The sequence below is a fragment of the Mugil cephalus genome, chromosome 8 (genome assembly GCF_022458985.1).
Source record: "Mugil cephalus isolate CIBA_MC_2020 chromosome 8, CIBA_Mcephalus_1.1, whole genome shotgun sequence".
NCBI classification, from domain to species: Eukaryota; Metazoa; Chordata; class Actinopteri; order Mugiliformes; family Mugilidae; genus Mugil; species Mugil cephalus.
In genome coordinates this window covers 6,108,843-6,130,323 of record NC_061777.1, presented here as the reverse complement: position 1 = coordinate 6,130,323, position 21,481 = coordinate 6,108,843, and the positions used below count along the sequence as shown (strand labels likewise).

The 21,481-nt window shown below is 42.0% G+C and overlaps 1 protein-coding gene across 1 annotated transcript in view; it reads right to left on the bottom strand.

Annotated features, from left to right (window-relative positions):
• Positions 1–299: 299 nt before the first annotated feature.
• The window catches only part of antxr2a (ANTXR cell adhesion molecule 2a), a 74,841-nt gene continuing 53,659 nt past the window's right edge, over positions 300–21,481 (bottom strand). The window contains exon 17 of the mRNA XM_047592283.1: positions 300–2,992. Within this exon, the coding sequence (XP_047448239.1) occupies positions 2,954–2,992 (39 nt within the window). The 3' untranslated portion in view covers positions 300–2,953. The remainder of the gene's footprint in view (positions 2,993–21,481) is intronic.

The window sequence follows — 21,481 nt, the reverse complement described above, 5'->3', positions numbered from 1 at the left end:
CTTGTGTTTGTGTGTGTGGTGCCTCCGGTGACTGACTTCACAGGGGAGAGGCTGCACACTGTCCACTGCCCTGTCCACACACACACACACACACACATACACACACACACACTGTGTATGTATAATCACATTCCCTGTCGGGCCCTATAAATCTGCAAGGGCCCAATTAAAGATCGCCTTTAGCATGTCCACCCCTACCAGCGCGCACACACACACACACACACACACACACACACACAAACACACACGTGTCGGAAAACAGAGGGAGGAAAAAATAAATAAATAAAAACACTGTTCGCTTTTTCGTTAAATATATATATATACTGTATTTGACACAACAGATTGTAAAACAAGAAAGAGAAATGTTCGGACTTAAAAAAAAAAAGACGACAGTGTAAAACGGTACGTTGGTCACACACACGCACACAAGTGCAGCCTCTGGACGTCAAGGTGCCTCGTGACTACAAAACAACAGATGATACGACAGAGATAATAAATGATAAATTACAATTTCCGCACGTCAAATGAGCCGATAGCAGAAAGTAGTGCATGCGGATAAAAATTTTTAAAAAAATGGTAGAAACGCTGACAAAAATAAGAAATTCTCTGAAATAAAGTTGTATTTAACCTAAAAAAAGATTAAACATTTAAGTGCTTTAAAAAGAAGTATCAAAAAATTCACCGTACTTTTTCCTTTTTTTTTTTTCCAAATTTGGTAAATCAACAACAATAAAACAAGTGCAGAAATACAAAAATACTCATTTTCATTGAAAAGCATCAACTTACAAAGTGTAAAAAAAAAAACAAAAAAAAAAACACAAACAAAACAAAAGTGTAAAAAAAAAAAAAAAAAAAGCATAATGAGGGGGCCCAGCAGGGACTTGTGACATGTTACTAGCAGGGTGAGTTGTGTTGTGACCGCTGTGTGAATATCTCATTAGTTCGGGTTAATAACATTCCTGTGCTCTTGGTTGTAACATTAAAAAAAAAAAAAAAAAAAAAAATCTAAGTGCTAAAAATTCCTTGTCCACCGTGCGTCCAGACGAAGCCCAACGAGCCTGTTAAATGTCAGCCTGCGCAATTATGCAAGAGGCTAAAAGTATTTAAGAGAGATATAAATACCAGTGCACACTCGGAGGATTTGATTTGGGATTGTGTGCGTCCCTCCGGTTGGGACGGGGACCAAACAAAGGAATAATTAGAGCCGCGCGTCGCTCGCCCGCTCGTCTTGCACCCACCGAATGTGATCCGCGTCACCCAGTCCCCCTCAAACTTGATGGTTGTTGAACTTATTTTTAGTGTCATTTGATAAGCTTCCCTGCTTGCACAGAGACATCCCACTGACCCAGCCACTGGTCATTGTCTATACCGCTTCCCGTCAAAGCCGGCACGCTTTGTCAGGTTTCGACTCGAATATCCATTTTACATCTGAAGTACGGTATCCGAAGTGACTGGATCATTCGAGCCTTTTTCTTCAGCTGCTGCCCCCTTTCCTCCCCCACAGTGTTTGCGCTCACACTAACATCATTTGGGAGTGGCGTCATGACAGCGCGCTTGAGAAACCCGTAATATATATATATAAATATATATCTCCTGCTTTTTGGGTTGAGGGAGTTGGGGTGGGTCGGGAGGAGAGTGGGGAGGGGGGCGGCATAATTTCTGGAAATGAACAATACTTATCCGTCCGTCGCATCCGCTGCTTTGGGTTTACGTTGTGGTCATGGTGCAGCGTCATCGTGGCGCCGTGCCCTCTTTTATTTATTTGTTTTTTTTCCGCGAATAACGCAGTTTTAGGTCATTCAATGTCAAGAGGCATAAAAAGGAGACGGGCAAGTCTTCACAGGCTGCTGCTTGCTGTTGCCTTTAATTATTTTAATTAAACTTTGATATTCCGCCGCTGAGAGAACTGGCGAGTTGTGACGCAGATGGGGAGCCCTGAGAGAATTGAGACGGAGCGGCGAGGAGCGTCGGGGCAGCTGTATCTATATCTCAGGATGCATGATAGGCCTGTTTGTGGGGCTGTGATGGGCTTACTGAGCAGAGACACAGACAGACTGCACTGAAAACAGGGGCCAAACAGAAAAAAAAAAAAAAAAAAAAAAAAAAGCACCATGTCAAGGTCTTAAAGGCATCAATCCCTCAAACCTAGCTGGATCATCTCGGTCAGGAGGCTGTCCTGCGGTCGAATAACGCTCTATTAATTCTTTGTCCTGCGTGCATAATGAAAGGAAGGTGTCTTCAAAAAAAAAAAAAAAAAAAAGAACTAAAGGGCAAAGTCTTGGTGCTGTCCAATACCTTGGGGCATCCTGTCTACAATTTGTCATGCGTGTGCACTTCTCAGTGTTAAAATGACAAGATAAGCCAGTCAAAGGGCAGCCGCCAGGCATCCAGCACTGCTGAAGTTGGAGAGGAGTCGTGATGAGACATTGCCAAAAGGCAAAGGACTTCTGCACTTGCGAGGCCCACTGGGATTATTCCGACTTCTATGCCAAAGGCAAACAGCCCCATTCTCCATGTTATTTTTTTTTTTTTTTTTTAGATAGCTTCCGTCTGTGTCCATGAAATTAGGTTTTTCACAGAAGGCACAATATGGTCAGAATATGTTAAGCCTTTGGTGCACACGAAAAGCTAACCAAGTCTGAGTGCTGAGCTCCGAGGCGCCCTGTGCTACTGCTTTGAGAATTTTATATATACATATATATAAAATTGGTTTAAAAAAAAAAAAAAAAGAAGTAGTAAATAACTTAATGTGTTAGAATATTAACACTTCAACCTGTGTGCTTGAAAGGTGTAAGGACAAAGAACCAGAAAGGAAATGCAGTGAACGGATAGTGGTTTTAGCAAAAGGATTAAAGCCAAAAAACAAAAACAAAAAAAAAGAAAACCCTGAAATTCTTCTGTCTTCCACAGCGATCAGCGCGTTGCTCCTCTTCACACAGTAGTTTCCTCTCTTCTACTGATGCTGGATGCGGTTGAAATTCATGCACCGGCCCTAAAAACACACAAAGAGAGGATTAAAACTTTTACAATCAAGCTACTCTTTGATATTTAACTGCACTTTTTCTTGTAAACAAAACCATGTTGCATATTTGCTAAAACTTAGATATTTATATTTATATTTGCTAGAACTAAATTACACAAAATTCTTACTGACAGTGATTGGATATTTGGGTCTTTGATTAACATGTGTGGAAAGATGATAAAGAATAACACAAGTTTGTAATAACACATCCCAAAAGAGAAAAACAAACCAAAGTGGATAATATTCATTACACAAAGCATAGAAAGTGAGCTGTCAAACAGAAATAACAATTAGCTGCTTACTGATAAATCAATGGACGCATATTCAGGACAAACTAAGCAGGAACCTGCTTCTGTGCCCTTGTTGGAAATCTCCAAAATAAAAGCAATTTTAGTTTAGTCTCCCTTTATGCACAGTTAAACCCAGTTTATGGATGGAGTCGCTCCTTTCAGCAGCAGCAGCCTGTTCACTAACAGTAGGCTGACTGGCACCAAGAGGGAGCTCTCGCACAGCGAATCCCCAGCAGCCAGTCGGCCTCCAACCTCACACACATCTCCTCACACTCCTGCCTCGGCCTCCTCTCCCATTTCTCAGCCCGCTTTACTGTAACCTGACCTCCGACATCACAAAGGTGCTTAATTATGCTTTGTTCACTGGAGAATTTGCCCCGTACCCACTGACGTGCACCAAAATCTAAAGCAGCTAAAATACGTCCTGTATTAAAAACAGGACAGGAGGCAGCAGAGGAATCTGATCACTGACAAACTGCATGTGCAGTAATGGAAGAGAGTAAACAGGAAAACTCCTTACATGCCATCATCTTCTGGATTCCCCCACTGTAACCAATGCATAGACCTGACATCTCAAGTGTTAAGGATTTCTTCAAGCGTCCGGACACATTCACTTTAAATATACAGAAGTCATTAGAAATGTTGCTGCCCAGTTCAACTGGTCTTGGTTAACGATGGGAAAAATCAGTAATCATCAGTAAATCAGTAATACGCTCATATAGTCCATGCTCATAAGCATTGCTGCTTTGGCTGTTATTAAGATTTGAATTCTTGTATAACTACATTAATCTGCTTTGGGACAATCACATCGACCAAAAATGTATATCACGGTATTATTCAAAATTGTGACGGTATCAGGGTTTTTTTTTTTTTTCTATGCATGATCAGCAGTTCACAACATTTTCCACTGGTCGAGAAAGGAATTAATGCAGTAGATTGACTAAGAATGGACTATTTTACTGTGATAATGAGTAAATATTGTAGAATAATCCCACACTAGTAGTAAAACAGGTTTGCATGGCCCTGTGTTAACACTGCCTGCTGGTGTGGAAATCTGGAGACATTTACAGCATTTACAAATTTACCAAAAAAAGAAAAAAAAGAAAAAAAAAAGAAAAAAATTAAATGGTATCGAGATGAAATTAAGGAACAATTATGGTTTCATATATTTTTACATATTTATTCGTATTTAAACATATTTAAACTCCTATGGCTGTAGCGCCATTAGCAGCGCGACCATCTACCGTAATAATTGTAGTCTGCGTGCAACAGTTTTTTTTCTCATTCATAAAAAGCTAAAATTGGGGGCATTTTTGGGGACAGCTTTAGCTGGAACTTTCCCCGGATACTGGTTACGGTCTGGTCACCCTGAAAAACCTTTTTAGTCTTCCTATTTCTTGCCACTATATTTTCTGACCTTTCTGTGATCATCAAACCTCACGGTGACGCAGTCGCACCACGAGTGCTTAGAAGTGCTACACTGAAGATGGCAAATACATGAATATCATAATGGAATATAAATAAATACCGGTATTGAGTATGAACTGGTGTACCACCACCTAGACAATCACACTCATTCGTGGTTTTCTCTTTCAAAGAATTGGTGCCACATTTGATTAAAAAAAGTCCACTTGCTAATTGAATCTTCCCTGATATGAGCACATATTTGAGCTGCACATCTGCTTCCGTCTCACTCTTAGGAGAATTAAAGCGCATTCTTTTGATCTCAGGCCTCACAGAGTCCAGGTGGGTGCTTCCCGTCTTGGTGTCCTGGCCAGAAGTGACCAGGACAGCGGCTCCTGAGCAAGCCGCCTTGTGAGCACATAGCTCGGTAGCCAGTTCCTTTTGCTGGGGGAGCTCTTACAGTATCTGCTCTACAGTCTGGCTCGGGAGCAGAAGTGTGCATGGGCCGACTGTGACAAGGGCTTTAGACAAGCTGGAGAATCTTCCATTTCTCATTATTTGGCAAGGCTGGTGGGTGTTTGGTGGAGGGGTGGGGACTTCGCTCCATCTCTGCATGGTAAGCCCCACGACGTGTACCCTCTGCAACTAATCTCACACAGTCAACAAATAAGGCACATCAGATGCTGTTTTGGCCGCGGCCATCAGAGCAGCTAAGTTCAGTGGATTTTGCGGGGTTTTACGGCGCGGGGGCTCGGTGAGGGAAGGAGCGCTCTCTGCAATAGCAGAATGGCAGGCGAAGCAGGGGGATCTGGTGCGAGGGCGAAGCAGGTGCAGCACAATACGGTCAAACCCATTCCAGCTCCCCTGTTCCCGGATGAACGGGGCCTGACTTGGCAGGGAGCGCGACTTGTAACTGGGCCATGTTGGAGAGATGGAGGCCCACCTGTGCCACCCGGAGCGGCAGAACAATAGTCTGAATATGTCAGCATGGAATGTCAGTGAAATCTCATCAGACGGACAGGAGCGTGACTGCAGATAGACGGGTGAATGAGTCAGGTTGAGAGATGGAGAGGTGAAGAGACAAGAGGAGGGGGCGGGTTAGGGGGTTTAAGACTGTGATTAATAAGGGTCATTACAGACACCCCACTGATTTTCTTTAGAAATAAATTGAAATATATCGAATCCCAGCATCAGATTTAATTGATCCCTAAAGCAGACTGACCATGTGATGGTGTGAGGTTGAAAAACTCAGTGAATGATGAGTTATTAAAATGAATGATCACTTTTCTTACCATTGCAGCTCTTTACTCTGCACTTTACTTTTTTATCAGAACCCAAAATGTTGAAGAGCTAAAATATGACCACAAAGTAAAGGATTCATGCAGCATTTTTTCCCCCAGGAATGGTGGTTATCTGCCACGGAAATTAACTTCTCAAGTCCGAGGAACACTTTATTATCTGATCCACCTACACTGAAGTTGAGTTAGCGAAGCCTCGCAGCATGTTGACAGATCTGCAGAGGTCCGCACTTGCCCAGTCCTCAGACAACATGTTTGTCACTTGGACTGTTGGCTTGTAACTTGAGGCAGAGCTCAAGAAGTGAATTAGTGTGTGTGTGTGTGTGTGATTTTTGCCTCTCGCAGCGTTCACACCCCGAGCTACTCGAGTCCCACTTAGCTGCAACTCTCTGCAGAGCTCTGCTGCACAATTGTGAGATTCGGGAAACTGATAGTGACGACTTAACTTGGACTAAACACAAGGATTTATCCCGAAATAAAACACAAGGGATGATTAAGGAGGAGATTCTAAGGAAAGACATGGAATCCACTGAGGAACAGTTCAGCTTCCATGAGTATGTGATGATTACACTGCGTTTGTATGGCCGCATACATGTGTAATGTCACAGGATAAACCAAAAACACTAGTAACTAATGGCCGCCTACGAGTCACCACACAATATTTGTTTTATATTTTGTCATAAGTAGCAATTTTAGAATGCAATAGACAATAGATCCGGAGAAAAGTTTGCTTGAGTCAACAGAGGCCGGATGGTTGTGCAAACTCATAATTTCTAAAATGGAACCGAAACGTCTATGAAAAGCTTTTTAGTGAGTCCTCCAGTCGCCAAAGACGCTAAAAGTCACACTTCCTATGATTTTAGACGTTGATTCACTGTAACATTTAAGGTGAACGATCTGTGGAACATTTTGTTGACTGGTACAATTCAAAGTTGCACTCCTCCAATAAAAAAATTCATATTTTCCACTCTCTTCGTACTTTGAAATGAGTCTCCACCACATTTTTTCGGGGGGAAGCAAATAACAGGAAATAAGCACAGCTGAAAGAGTAATCCTAATATTTGTATTGGCTTTGTGTATTAATTGATTGTATAGTTTGTCACTTTTGCAATATCAAAGACAAAAAAAAATATGCACGAAAGAAGAATCCGTTTAGGTTACAGAACGAATCTCCCATCTGGACTGTAGTGTGAAAACACTTGCGAGCATGAGAGTTGTAATCCAGTTGCAAGATGCTTATTTTGCAGTGATAAGCTACAGGCTTTGAAAGATTTTATTACCAGAACAGAGACTTTTTTCCACATTAGAGCTTTGCAGCCTATACAGTAGCGTAGTTAATCTAGGGATTACTTAATCCAACAGCAACAGGGTGACTGCAACACTCATCACTCATTATTCCAACAATTCTCAGTTGTCGTTAATGAGCTGAACAGCAAATTCATACTCACAGTGAAGTACAGATATACAGCTGTACATGTCCCACTGTTTACCACAGTAACAACATGCATGAGTATATTCTGCTCCTACTACACAAATGGGAGGAAATCATCTTTGCTCTTGATTTTTGTTTTTAGAAATCAGAATGATTGCTCTAATGTTCCCAGGAAGTAAATACGTCTCATGGGGAACATTGAATTGATGTGTCTAACTTTAAGGACATCTTGGATTTGTTATTTTAATGTTTATCCAAAAACTACCCTAAGAGGAGCTCTCTTATCTCATGGTCCTTCTCTCCTACTTTGGCCTGTATTATTATGGCAACAAGGTGATGGTTAGCAGGGCGTAAGTGTGTTGTTGTTCTTGCCTTTATGCTGAGTTATTGGGAAGTGGCTAATTTCCCGAAGGCATTGGGCAATGGCTGCTTTCCTTGTGGACTCTTAATGGTTCCTCAGGGATTCCACGTTACACATAGTTCTCAACATTGGCTGTGTTGCCTTCTGGTATCTTCAGTTCTGACAACCATCTCTCTCCTCCTCACTAGCTTATCAAGTCTCATTCCACCAACCTATTCTGGTTATCATCTGGCCGAGGAGATTCAGGCTCATGAAGAACAGCAGCTGGGCAGAGCATCTCCTAAGTGCAAGCTGTACTTAATGGTGATAACTGGTTTGAAGTCAGCCTCTAGGATTGTTGCCCACAGCCCCATTGGGTTCTTGATGAAGCCACTTAAGAGTCCTGTGGAGGTTTCAAGTATCCCTGGATCCATGTGTATGAGGCATTGAGGTGTAAGCTTAGTCAGTCTGTCTGGTTTTACATTCTCCGCTCTGACTTCTCGTAGCTACACATCTTAACTGCTGCAATGTCTCACATGAGCTTTCACCCAGCAAACTTGAATGGAGCTGCTCCCTTTTGGGGATTGTGTCAGGTTCAGGACTGTCTGGCCTTTCGGCTTGCCATTCAAGGTGGGTCAAGGCCTTAGCAGCTGGCTCAGGTGCTCAGAGAGAAGCTAAGCTTCTTTAGCCGGTGGGTGTGGATCATATCAGGGTCTGGTGCTGTCCAACTCTTCATACCTGTATGCCATCATGGTGGTCACTGGAACCTGGTTGAGAGAGGTTTGTATAGTCTTCTCTCAGACTCAGGGGTTGCCATCATATTATTACAGTGCCACTGACAGTACACTTTGGGTGGCTTGGTACAAAGCACATCCTGTTTGTTCTTCTTGATTCTACTTCTCTGTTGTACCTTTTCAGGCACGTAGCCGGGGCTGCCAGTCTTTGCTTTGCAGTCTCCAAGCCATCAGATGTCGACAGCTTATTGCACTTCTTTATTTAACCCTTTCCTCATTCTTGATCCTGCCTCCACCCTCTTTCTCCAAGGAGGATACTGCTCCTTATGGCTGGTGTTACTCCTTTAGTCAGACAGTGTTGCCTCAGTGACATCTGCAGTAGGGACTGTTTGTAATGCTACATTCACATATTCTTGTAGACTTTCAGAAGGTATTTTACTTAGCTTTGGTAACTGGTAGTGGAAGTCCCAGGAATGCAGCTTCTTTATGACCTCAGGTCTTCAGCTGCCCTTATGTTAAGTTTGTAAAAGGCTTATTATTGGGGCTTGGTACCCAGTCCCAGAGGGTGGGACATGACCTGTCATTCTGGCATCCCCTTTGCAGCATCGCTTCTGTTGTACCCTGTGTCTAGTTGCCATTTGTTAATGTTGGAGCAATCAGCTCATAGTTATTTCTATGTTTGTCTAGAAGTTGGATTTTGAGTTTAAGTAACTTCCACATCCTCTACACGTAACCCCTCACTATGGGGTTAATTATGTAGTAGCATCAAAGAGCAACAGTTCCCTATTCTCAGCTCTTAACCATGAATACCTGGTTCTTGTGCCAGCAGCCCATTTCTCACCAGGTTGCCCTTAAAAAGGGTCAAACAGGATCATCCTGACACTCAGATAGCCAGTCTGGGTGAGTGTCAGGATCTGATTATGTAGCATCTTGTGACAAGAACAAAACAGTTTTTTAAGTTTCATTAAGAACTAACTTGTTTTAACTTAATTTACATACCTCTCTTAGTCTTGGAGATTTGTGAGTGCAAGACTTGACAATAAAAAAGACTGTGTTGCTCTAAAAATTCGAACCATGTGTTTGTTGTTTATTTTTAAACTGCAGAGTAACCTGGTTAAATATCCCTTTTGGAAAAGCATGTTCCTCTGAAAACAGTTTTTCTTTTTTTCTTATTTATAGAAATGGCGAAAGAATCTGAATTCTGAGACAACAGCATCATTTGACACAGAACACAATCATTCATTCATGACTAAACTGTGTTTAGCATGATGGTTTTAGGGTACTAGCTTTCGATTAAATTGTCGGTGCACTCGTCCTTAATCAAATCCACAGTCCTCCAGTCTGATGGAGGCAGTGAACTTTAACAAGTTTTGAAAAAAAAAAAACAACTCCACACAAGATCAGCCTCCACGTCTAGTCCTTGACTATGGAGCCTCAGCCACAAGACATGTGTTCTGTTTTACTCAGTGTCCTCTGCCACATATTGAACAAATTAAAAGTTCAAGTTGGAGGGAGAAGCACAGCTGCACGGGGACAGAGGAGAGAGCCAGAGTGTGAGCAATCCTCCCTCCACGAGGCTGTTGGCTCTCTTCTCACGGCCCCTTCGTCCACGCACACGCACACATGCGTACGCACGGACACGCGCACACAGACACACATACTGCCCACACAGGGCTGCCATCTGGCCTGCTGGGAAATCAGAGCCACCTGAGACTCGGCCAAATACAAGATGCTCGCTGACAACTCGTGCAGTTCTACTGATTGTAAAGAGATGAATAAAGATTATACAAGCGCACAAGGTACAGCAGCGGCACCAAAAGCATATTTACTAGACGGGGCAAATGCATGTGGACACACAAACATTAAAACCCTATATTGGACATTTATGTGCTTTTATATTAGCCTCAACTCTCCTGGCTTAAGTGTCTGTAGTTGGGTTTGGAAACAGGCTGCAGGAAGTTGTTACAATTCAACCACAACAGCATAAGTGAGGTCCAACACTGATGCTGGGTAATAAAGTTGCGTTCCTTTTCATCCCAAAGGTGTTGGATGAGGCTGAGGATAAAGTTCAGTGGAGACCAAAGAAGCTCTCCCACAACAAACACTGAAGAATATGTGCATGCAGGAGTGTTGCGTTGAAAGTATCGTGATACTAAAATTTTCCACTGGGAATATCTGCCACAGGCTAAAAGTGCATAGAGGTATTATGACGTATAGGGCATCTTAAGATTAAACTTTAGCACCATCATCACTCGTGCCCTTTTCAAGAGCAGTAAGAGTAAATACATTTTACACAAATATGATTCTAGTTCAGAACAATAACTGCACCTCATTGAGTTTATTTAAGTGCAGACAGCACAATTATGGGCGGATTAGACTCTTAAATACAGTGTATCACTCACATAGTATCTAAAATCAACTTTGTGGATTTTGAGTTATATACAATCAAATGTGTCCTGCAGCTGTAGAGTTCCCATCATGCCCTGATCTTCCCAGGTCTGTGTAGTATTTACTATATCATACTTAAATAACTGTATGTTGACTGATACAAACACAGCAGAAACCCTTATTGTGCGTTCACACTGCAAACTCGGGTGAGAACGGGTGAATCAGGTGCATATGTTTGACTGAACGCATCACCATGTCATCAGAGTGATAAAAATAACTTAAGTTTAACTTTAATGCCGTGTGTGTGTAGCACGTCAACTTGTCGCCTCCCACTGCTGGTGTGAACGTGGCCGTGACGCACCAAGTCGAGTCGGGCCGTTTCGTGAGCGTCTGCGCCCTCGGTTTTCTGGTGTGTCCCTAACTGTTAGCAGAGTGGACCTTTCAGTTGGTTCAGAATCCTGAGTGAGTGAAAGATCTCCCCGAGTGGATGTTCAGCTCAGGCAAAAAAGAATAAAGTGACATCCGTAAGCAAAACGGCAAAGCTCAGAGGGCGGGCGGAAGGTTTCCCGCTTTAATTCGTTATCCAATCTAAACATCAGTGATTATCAACTGGGGGTCCGCAGACCCCTAGTGGTGCGTGGTGTAACTGCAAGGGGTCCGTAAAAATTAAACATTGTTTAAAAAAGATATGACATTTATAGAAATAGGATTACTCCTATGAGACTGAGACCTTTATCTAACTTAACCACAGAGGGTATAGGATTTTTTTTTTGCAAAAATACGCTGGGTGTCCAGGACCCCAGAAAGTTTGAGAACTACTGATCTAGACAATCTACTTTAGACCTACTGATCAACATGATTCAGAAGAGGTCGGCTTAATAAGAGCATGTAGCTCTCCCTAGCTTCCTAACGCGCCAGCTAATAATATCACGTCTGGTTCCCTGAAGGACTATATTTCAGTTCACACAAGCACAGAGCCATATTTGCAAGTTAACTTTAGACACCACATAGCATATAGCAGTAACAAACATTCACTTCAGATCCGCCCTTCTGTCTCAGACGTAGAGCCTCGCTTTGAATAAAGTGGTGGATGACGAGCACCGGGCTTTGATGGATACTTTACTGACCCAGGGAGCAGAGAGTGAGTGAGTGACAGCTTGCAGTAAAAAGTTACGCTAGCAGGCAGCGGCATATGGTCTGCAGACTGTCAGAGCATCACTGGCTCCAATTTCTTGCAGACAGAAGAATATTTTACCAGTAAAGAGAAAGTGAACTGAAGGCAAAGAAAAAAATGGTTTGGATCTTTTTTTTTTTTTTTTTTAAGCGTCTGCTGCCATTTAAGATGTGTGTTAAGTTTCAAATCTCCTGTCTGCGTTGGTTTGGTTATCATATATAACAGTATCATGGTGAACTATAGTTAACAAAACCTACCTACAGTACCTAGAAAAAACAGCTGCTGGTCATTGGACATTCACGTGCATCTGAATAAAGACACTTCTGCTGAGTGTGTGTCTCGATTTAGTAGAATGTTCCAGCACTATCATCATACATATAAAACACTGAGAGAGAAATCTGTTGAATGACTTTAAGACTGCATTGGACGCATTTTTCAAAAACCTGAGTGAAGGCAAATTTTGCAGATGCTTTTTATTTCAGGAGCACACATGGCTTAAATGACACCGAGACATTTTTAATTTTGGAAGAAATACTGTTGCAGCCGGCAAGATTAGATGTAATTTTGTTGTTTAGATGTTAGGTCTAAGCTGAACTACAGGCCTCTTCTGAACTACTTGTTCTTACTAAAAAACAATGCACTGTATTAAATGTAAGGGTTTAAATTAAGTCTCCTGAAGCCAGTAAATTATTTGGTCCTCCTCGTCTTCCTGTTTACACATGCACCTTCTCATTAAGCACAATGACACCAGCTGAAAGTAAACCACCAGTCTGACTGCGTATCATTGTTGCAGGGATAAGTGGTGTCTCCTGATCCTTGAACATGGAAGCTGCAATACTGTAGGTGCAGCTGTTTCCTGCCTGGGCCTTCCTGCTTGTTTCCACCTCATCCTCCTCCTCCTCCTCCTCCTCTTCCTCCCTCCCTCCCTCAACCCCCCCCCACCCCCCCACACCCACCCTCACTGGTTTTGTCAGAGTAAGTGCACATCATTGGCAGCTAAAAGCTCTGGGCACCGTCCCTCTGGTTGTTCCAGAGAAATGCCAATCGTTTTGGCGTCAACGGGGCCCTCACAGACGGCGCATGAAGGCACAGATGGCACTAATGGACGAGCAGAATCCAACCGAGGGACCGGGACAGAGCCACACCGGAGCGCCGTCCAAATAACTGTAGTGTGAATGTACTGTATGGCCAACGCTCTGCTCTAGCGGGGCCGGTGCCACGGCAATGCAGCATAAAGAATTTAAAATGATAAAATAATCATAAGATAGAGAGAGAGAGAGACCGTGGGAGGATCATGGTGGAGCGGTGCCAGCAGGATCAGACAGAGGAGAAATTGTTCTTGGGCTGATATGTGCTGAAATGATTTAGACAGGCCTCGTCCAAGTCAACCCTCTCCAGTCAGACAACTGGATTTACAGCTAATGGAGTGACTGCAACACTCCACTTTACAGACTTGGTACAATGGCACTTTTGCACAATGCGTAAACCAGACGATATATTTACTTTATGACCAGCGAGGCGACAGACTTTATCTTTTGTTGCCGAGATCTTTCGCTCCGTTTCCATGCGATGCCCACATGCTACAGATTTTAACATTTCTCGTGGAATGCATTCACAAAAAAACTAAACAAAACCAAAAAAACAAACAACAAAAAAAAAAAATAAATACATTCCTGCATCCACAAGTTTCTGTTTTAGCTAGTAGTGCTAAACAGATGCTTGTGGGAAGAACTACTCACAGTTTTTCAGTGGCGCTAAGAGGCCACTGAAAACCTGTTCGGGGCGCCATGTTCTTTTGATAAAAGTTTAGAGGATTCCAAACGGTCATGATACTTTATGTTTGAGCCTTTTTCAGCCATCTGTGTGGTTTCTATAAATGCAAGCAGCATTTAAGCTTGAGTATAAAAGCAGATAGGTGGGCAGAATGGAACAGAAAAACCATAGCATGGCATTTTAAAACTACCAAAACACCACTGAATAGATAAAGTAAATGCAGGTTGCAACAGAAAATGTACTCAATCTGTAGTTTAGCTGTGCCTCAACCATTAGAAAATGACTCAGTAAAGATTGAAAGTTAATGTACCTTCAGATAAAAACATGCGTTGTGCAGCTGCATACAAATTCAACATAAAAAAAAGAAAAAAATGATGCCACATGCAGCTGGTCCGTGTCCTGAAAGCTCAGTTCTGCATTGCAACACAAACAGATGTAACATGTGCAACACTTCTAAACAAGGACGCCAAACACGAAAACCAAAAATAAAGAGCGGGCCATTTGCAAATTTTGTCTTCCGGGTGCCGCAGTGTATCAGCATCCACGGGGAGCCAGCGGGCTCATCTGTACTTTCAAATTATGCGTCATTGCCACAACTGTCCTCCCAGAATGGCCAGCAGAGACGCCACGAACTATCAGAACTGCACTGAAAACATAAGCTCACATCACGTCTCGGGGCCGCGGCCTTATCAACGGGCATCTTTTATGGCTTAAATTAAGTATGTGGAATATTTGCCTGTGAAGATCCTCCCCATAGCTTAAACTTTGGGGTCTTTTAGATGTATAAACAAAGCTGCAGATGATTGAACTAAATAAAGTGACTGTGAAATCAGCAAATTTTAAACCAACAATACGACTGGAAGTCAATAGATACCTTAAATGTTTTGACCATCAGACAGAAATACCAAATGTTTAAAAGTCAGTGTAGACAGTAGTACAGACCAACTATCTGTACATCAACTGGTGGCGTTTGAGCCTTGAACTTTACCCCTCCTGTATAATTTTTCTCACTGTTGCAAAAATGAGCAATTCACAAATCGTCTCTGAAACTTCTGTTGTTTACTTGCACTAAAAAATATCGGCCTCATCGCTAGCGGGTTTATAACAATTCATGAGATGCCAAGGAGATGTGTCTTAAGACTTTTCTTGTATTTGAACGCTCGACAAGACAATTCAGCTTTCTGCCATTTCTGCTGGGACCAAACAAGTGTATCAAAACTGAAACAAATAAATATGACTGTAAAAATTTGAAATTAAACTGTGCAAAAAAGTGATCAATGGATTATTTAGTGAGGAGAAATTACAGGGTTATACACAGAAGTGTACAAATCCACAAATAGGCCAAATACTCAACAACTAGTAAAAAATAGTAGGGGTGAGTATTGGCAAGGACTTCACGATACGATACGTATCACGATACTTGAGTCACGATACGATACATTATTGCGATATTATGATATTCTACACAGTTCACTGAAATTTTAAATGTAGTTTAAAATACACATTGTATATATGTACATCAGATGACAATGATAATTGAAAAATTAAGTCAAAAAAACAATATTAATCCAAATGACCCATTTCTAATTTATTGTACTTGTACAGAAAAAGTGGTGGTTGAGGTGTGGAAGTCCTTCAGCCCAAAACATGACTTTTTCTTTTAATATCGATATTTAGATATTCAGTATTGATACTGCATTGGAAGAAAAATATCGTGATATATTGCCATATCGATATTTTTTGCCATCCCTAAAAAATAGTGTATAGATCCAGACAGGAGCAGGATTCAAGGACATGAGATATCTCTCCTTCACACACACCTCATGCACAGGTCAGAAACTGTCCTCCATCACTGCCTCCCACCACCTCCACTAGGTCGAGGGGGGGCAGATGCATCCCTGGATACACTTAACAGGATACTCTTAACAGTTTCTTTCCTCATAAATATGCTAAATATTCATTCTGGCTAAACTTAACTGCCTTAAATTAATCTGTCAATATTTTAAAAACACACATGATTCAATCTTCCCAAACCTATGAGTAAACAAACGTCTTAAGATGATTCATTTCCAGCAATAAGCTTTACTTCGGTGCCAGTTGTGTTTTTTTTTTTTTTTTTTTTTCTTTTTTTTTTGTAAGGGAGCAGACATACTGTATTTTACGATTTTAAAGATCTCATTTTTGGAATGAAGCTCTTTGATTGGCCTCGATTTTTGGAGCACGTCCCTTTAGTGTGTGTGTGTAACTGTGTGTGTATTAGTGCTCCTGTTCCCTGCATGGTTCCCACTCTCCCCCCACCCTCCACCAGCGGCATGCTGCATGGGGTCACATGCGATCTGTTCCGAGCGGAGATGCAGGCCATGCGACAGGGAGGGCCAGTAATTGGGAGTGAGCTGTCAAGACAGGGCGGGGTGTTTGCGGATGTGTGTGTTGTGCACGTGCCAGGGCAGCTCCCCTCCTACAGGGTGGCACATATTAAAGTCCCTGATGAGACTAATGCAGGAAGAAATGGTCTTGGCATCGCGCCCGTTTCAGAAAGTGGCTGCTTTGGGTCAACTCTGGGTCTGAACTGTCTCTGCATCATTTGGACATAAGAGATAAAAAAAAAAAGGCAAAAGGAAAAACCTTGATTTGTGTATTGATCTGTTGTTCCACTGGATTTGATTTGCAAATGAATATTCACAGTTTTTCCAAAGCAATTACAAAAAAATAATAAAAATCTCAGTCTAAATATTATGTAGCTTTACTGGATCATTGATCCTTCAGATGCAATTAGCAGGAGAAAGAGCAAATCATTTCTCTTTTAAGAGTGAATCAACATATTAAAGATGCATCTAACGTGTCACGTGCCAGGAACAAAAAAACAACAAAAAAAACATGTGACGCTCTTCCTGCAGTTTTACACAACTACCTACAACTGCTGCAAAGGTAAAAGACAAAAAGCATCAACGGGAAGTTGTGCGCAATCACAGACAAAAAGGCTTTAATTGTGCCGCGGGTTGATGAATTAGTCATTATTAGTTTCTCTGACAATTTTCGGTTTATTTACTCTTCGCCCGCGTGTGAACATCTGTAGCAGCCTTGTTAGTGTTTGCGCGACAGACACAAAACCGACTTCCGCCGCGCTCATTTTAATCAATGGATCATTTGGGGGGTATTTGTGATGTTCTTCCTTTGTCTCCTAATAATCACGACGGCACCTGTTTCGTTCCGTCATCTCAATTTTGAACGCAAATGCTGTGAAGTTAAGTTGTTAACAGTTGCGTGATTTTACTGAGCTTCTAGCGTCACAGTGTGAGAAAAATATCTGTGAAAGATATCGGCTTAGTACTATCTACACGGAAAACTAAGCATACTTTTGTTCTTTCATCATTTTTAACTTTAAATCTATGCTGCTGTGCTGTTTACTGCAAAGGTGTTTTGCTTGTTTAGCAAAGTTCACGGCTGATTTATGCTTAAAGGTTCCGGGTGCGTAATTCACAACCCAAATTTGTCTGCATGTTCAAAGTAAAATGTGACTTTGCAGCAAAAAACTTGAGCCTTAAATCTGAGAAAACATGTTATTTACGAGGCTGTAAACTAACAGGGTGGAAATACGAGCGAAGCGGCGGCGGCCTGCTGCGGCGGGTGGAAAGGCTTGGTGATAAAGCATCTTGTTAGCTCTACTGAGGAAAATATGCTTATCAAGCCGCATGTTAATACAGGCAGTAAATAATGTGATCATCGGCCAGTGATGCTGGAAATATAACAGCGTGAAGGAGCCTGAAGCTACGCTGACTACAGGGAGGTGTTGTGTGTCTGTTTTCTATTTTTTTTTTTTTCCCTTTTTGAACATGGGCTACAAACTGTGAGAAGTGGGTTAATGTGACCTGAGCGCAGAAGACAAGAGCAACAACGCACACACTGGGGCATTTTACCAAACCACACACACACACACATGAATAACTCCCAAAACCTCACGCAGCTAAGTGGAGACGGGATAAATGAATAAAAATAGATGTGACATGATAAAAATAAATGTATGATATTCTCTGGTGGAAAAAAAAATCAGGCTTTAGGTAGAAGTGACTAAATGTGAGCAACAATGAATAAACTAAAAATTAGGTCGGGTAAATTCTAAAAATGAAATTTCCTGTCGTGTGACACATTTTTGGAAGGAAAGCATCTTTGAACTGGGCGGAAAATGAAATGATATGGCTTATCGTCTGTAGCCTGCACATCATTTCGATGTGATGTGCTCCCTAAATAATTAATAATATGAAGCAAAAATAAGTTATAAAATGGAAATAGTTTGGACTCGCATTCATAAACTATTGAATTACATATCTACAATCAGTTTGTACATATGTGCCATAATGTAAGGGAAAAAAAAGTTGCCAACTTTATCTGGTTGCAGTCTGTGTGCAACCCTCAGCACCACAATATATATTCAGAGTAGAAAAAGGGCTAAACGCTCAGTCTCATCAAACTCTTTGTACCCAGATAAAACCAGTACATTCTGGTTGGAAGGCGACGAAGGTTTGGGACTCCTCCTTTTTAAAATCCCGTTCATCACAAGGTGACAGTTATTGTCCTGTATGACTGGAGAAACTGTTCCACCAACTCTTTCTAGGAATTTCACACCCACCTCTGCATTTTCTACAGAGCAAGCGTCGCATCGGTCCACTTCATATTAACAACTGGTGTGAAGTGGAAAAGCAAAAGATGCATTTTTACAGAACTTTTCCTACAATTTTCTTTTCTGAAGCTTTTCCTGATACACATAAATTACAGTTTCAGTTCCTATGCACGAAAGGCATCATCATATAAAATAAACTTAGCTGTTTATTGGCCACATATATTTATGATTTCTCCTAATTTCTGAGTTTCACTCACTCTTCAAACCTGAGGTAAAACCGTGTTCAATTGTGCATGATGCAAAATCTGTTTTGATTCAATAAATTTTTTTAAATATAGCATCAATAACAATACAAATTGTCCCAAGACGCTTTACAAAAATCAACCTGAAACCTCCCGAGCAGCCTGAATGTGACGGTGGCAAAGAAAAACTCCCTTTAAACAGGAAGAAACCTTGAGCAGAACCCAGCTCATATGAAGGGACCCATCAGCCGAAGGCCAGTCGTTTAGAAAAAGAGAAGAAAAGAAGAGCAGGAGAAACGAGATAAACAAATTTCTACCTCAGATAAATACAACGGGCTGAAGGAAACCTATAGAAACTAATAATACAAGATATAGCAAAGTCCCACGTACTTAGCAGCGGCCTTTGCGTGTGCAGCAATGAACTCAGCCCACACAAAAACAACTACTATCTGCTTAATTGTCATGTCTGTCTGTGGTCAGTGCCATTAGTCACGATTTTCTTTAAAAATGACTGTGAACTCGAGTCAACCCTGGTCGACTTGGGATTTCGGGGAGTGGGAGTCTTGATTTGCAGCATGATGAATTGTTGCACAGCACGCTAAAACCTTCCCCGAGGCTTAGCAGTGAAATTAGCAAGTTTGGCAGGCCAGCACTGCGTTCTCAGGCAGTCTCAGAGTGCCGTTTGCACGAGGAGGGCGGGCACTGCCTCCTTGTCTCAATGGAGACAGATCTTGGGCGGACTGTTTGTTTGGGGAAGGGGTGTGAACAGCACACAAGTCCATCAAATCAATTAGAGTCTTATGCAGAGACGGCCTGGCTTGGCCTGGGCTAAAGGAGCTTGGCCCGATCTTTTGTGAGGGGTTATGTGAGTCAGAGTGTTGCCACAGCCAACAGTCATGACTTGTGTACTCACAACACCAGTACGGGTGGAGAGAGGAGGGGTGAAAAGCTTGCATATGGCCAGAGCCAGTGTGTCACATTTGGGCTAGAGTTCACATTGGGCTCAGATGCTCACACCAATAAACTCGTGAGGATTGTCGAGTTGCAGCGCTGCAGTCATGTTTGGGATTTACCAGCTTAGGAGCAGCGGGTAGGAAACAGTGCTGCATGTGCACCGACATCCACCAGTCGAGTCCGACTGTATGCTCTTATCTCAAACTCAACTAGCGCTGCACATGGTTTGTGTGTGTGCAGATGTGTTTCAGTCTAGTGAAGAGTGTTAACTATCTGGATGTAGCTATAATACCATTGACTGTGGGATGAGCTGCACCTCATATAACTTCTTCGATATGAGGTTTTGCAGCACTAACAGCTGACTTATGGCAGATAGTTTTAATTCTTCTGCCACGAGGAATTAAGAGGCTGTCAGTCAATTAATGGTTTCATAATTTGGACGGTTGTGATGCTGTGAATCATTCATTAAAGTTTGTTTTAAAAGAGAAAGGACAGATCATTCTGAGAATATAAGAAACATCTAACGGGGCAACATGAATTTGGCATGGAGACACACCAGTCTGTCTGCTGTATATGTTAGCGACTTCTTAAAATCTCCAAATGTCGAGTTCCACGCGCGATGAGACGTTCCTTTCACTGCTCTTTTCACTATCCGAGTCTCCGCAGTAGCTCCGGTAGCACTGTTTAATTAAGGAGCTTTTCAGGCTCTCCGCAGCGGGTCAACACTCGCTTCAACTTCTGCTGCCGCCACGAGCACAAATCTGCGCGCAATCTGCATTATGTTAATTTATTTGCATATGTTGGAGACTACAGACATTCACAGTTGCCCGAAGCCCTCATCTCAAACACTCGGCATTAGGCGTAATTATTCAGCATTCTCCGCCGCGCGGCGTTCAAACGGCTAATATCACCGCCGTCTTCCTGATGGCCAGGTTGGTGGCTATGTGTTTCATTACTATGTGCATACTGCAGATCTCAAGAGGATGTTTCACCAGGGAGGCCCGCATGTGATGTTACGTTAACTGGCTGAGAGCGTTTTGTTGCAAATATCCAAGTTTTTTTTTTTTTTTTTTTTTGGGGAGGGAGGGTCAAGCTGTAGCGTCAGGGGCGACGCGCATGCTAATTAGCAACACCTCATCCTGCAGCCTTTTACTACGAGCTTTCCAACACACTGTGTCGAGATAATTTTGTTTGAAGGAGAAGGCCAGCTGTCATGTTTTATGCATCCTTTTCTTTCTTTTTTTTTTAATTCCGTTTCGCTTTCATGGTGCTTGTTGCAAGATGCAGCTTGACTCATGCCTCGGCTTTTACGCTCTTATACGTTCAGTGCAGATGCTTTGGCCTTGATTCCACGTGACTCCGTGCAGCGGTGGATGGGGTGTGACGCAGATGCGGCATCTGGATAGAAATGTGTTTGGATGCACACTTATTTGATATTAATTTAAGTGAACAAATAGGACTAAACTGTTCATTTATTTAATGGATGTTTTTTTTTTCTTTCTGTGCTTTAATTTATCATCAAAAACCCACAACTGAAACTGAATAGAGAACGACAGCAGCGTCAGTTGCAAAGGCTCGTCAGTTAATATATTTATACGGAGAACTTTCATGATAAGATGATAGTTGAGCAGTCTCCTACTGAGGCAGGTTGGGCAGTAGTCTATGTGCTCGTAGTAGATATCAAGAATTCATTAAGATTTAATGCAATAGAAACAATATCACTTCAGTTTACATCAAAATCAGCATCAATGTGACTTCCTGTTAATTATAAAACTGCTAAATAATAGTGGTAATACAATGCATGGGTTTTAG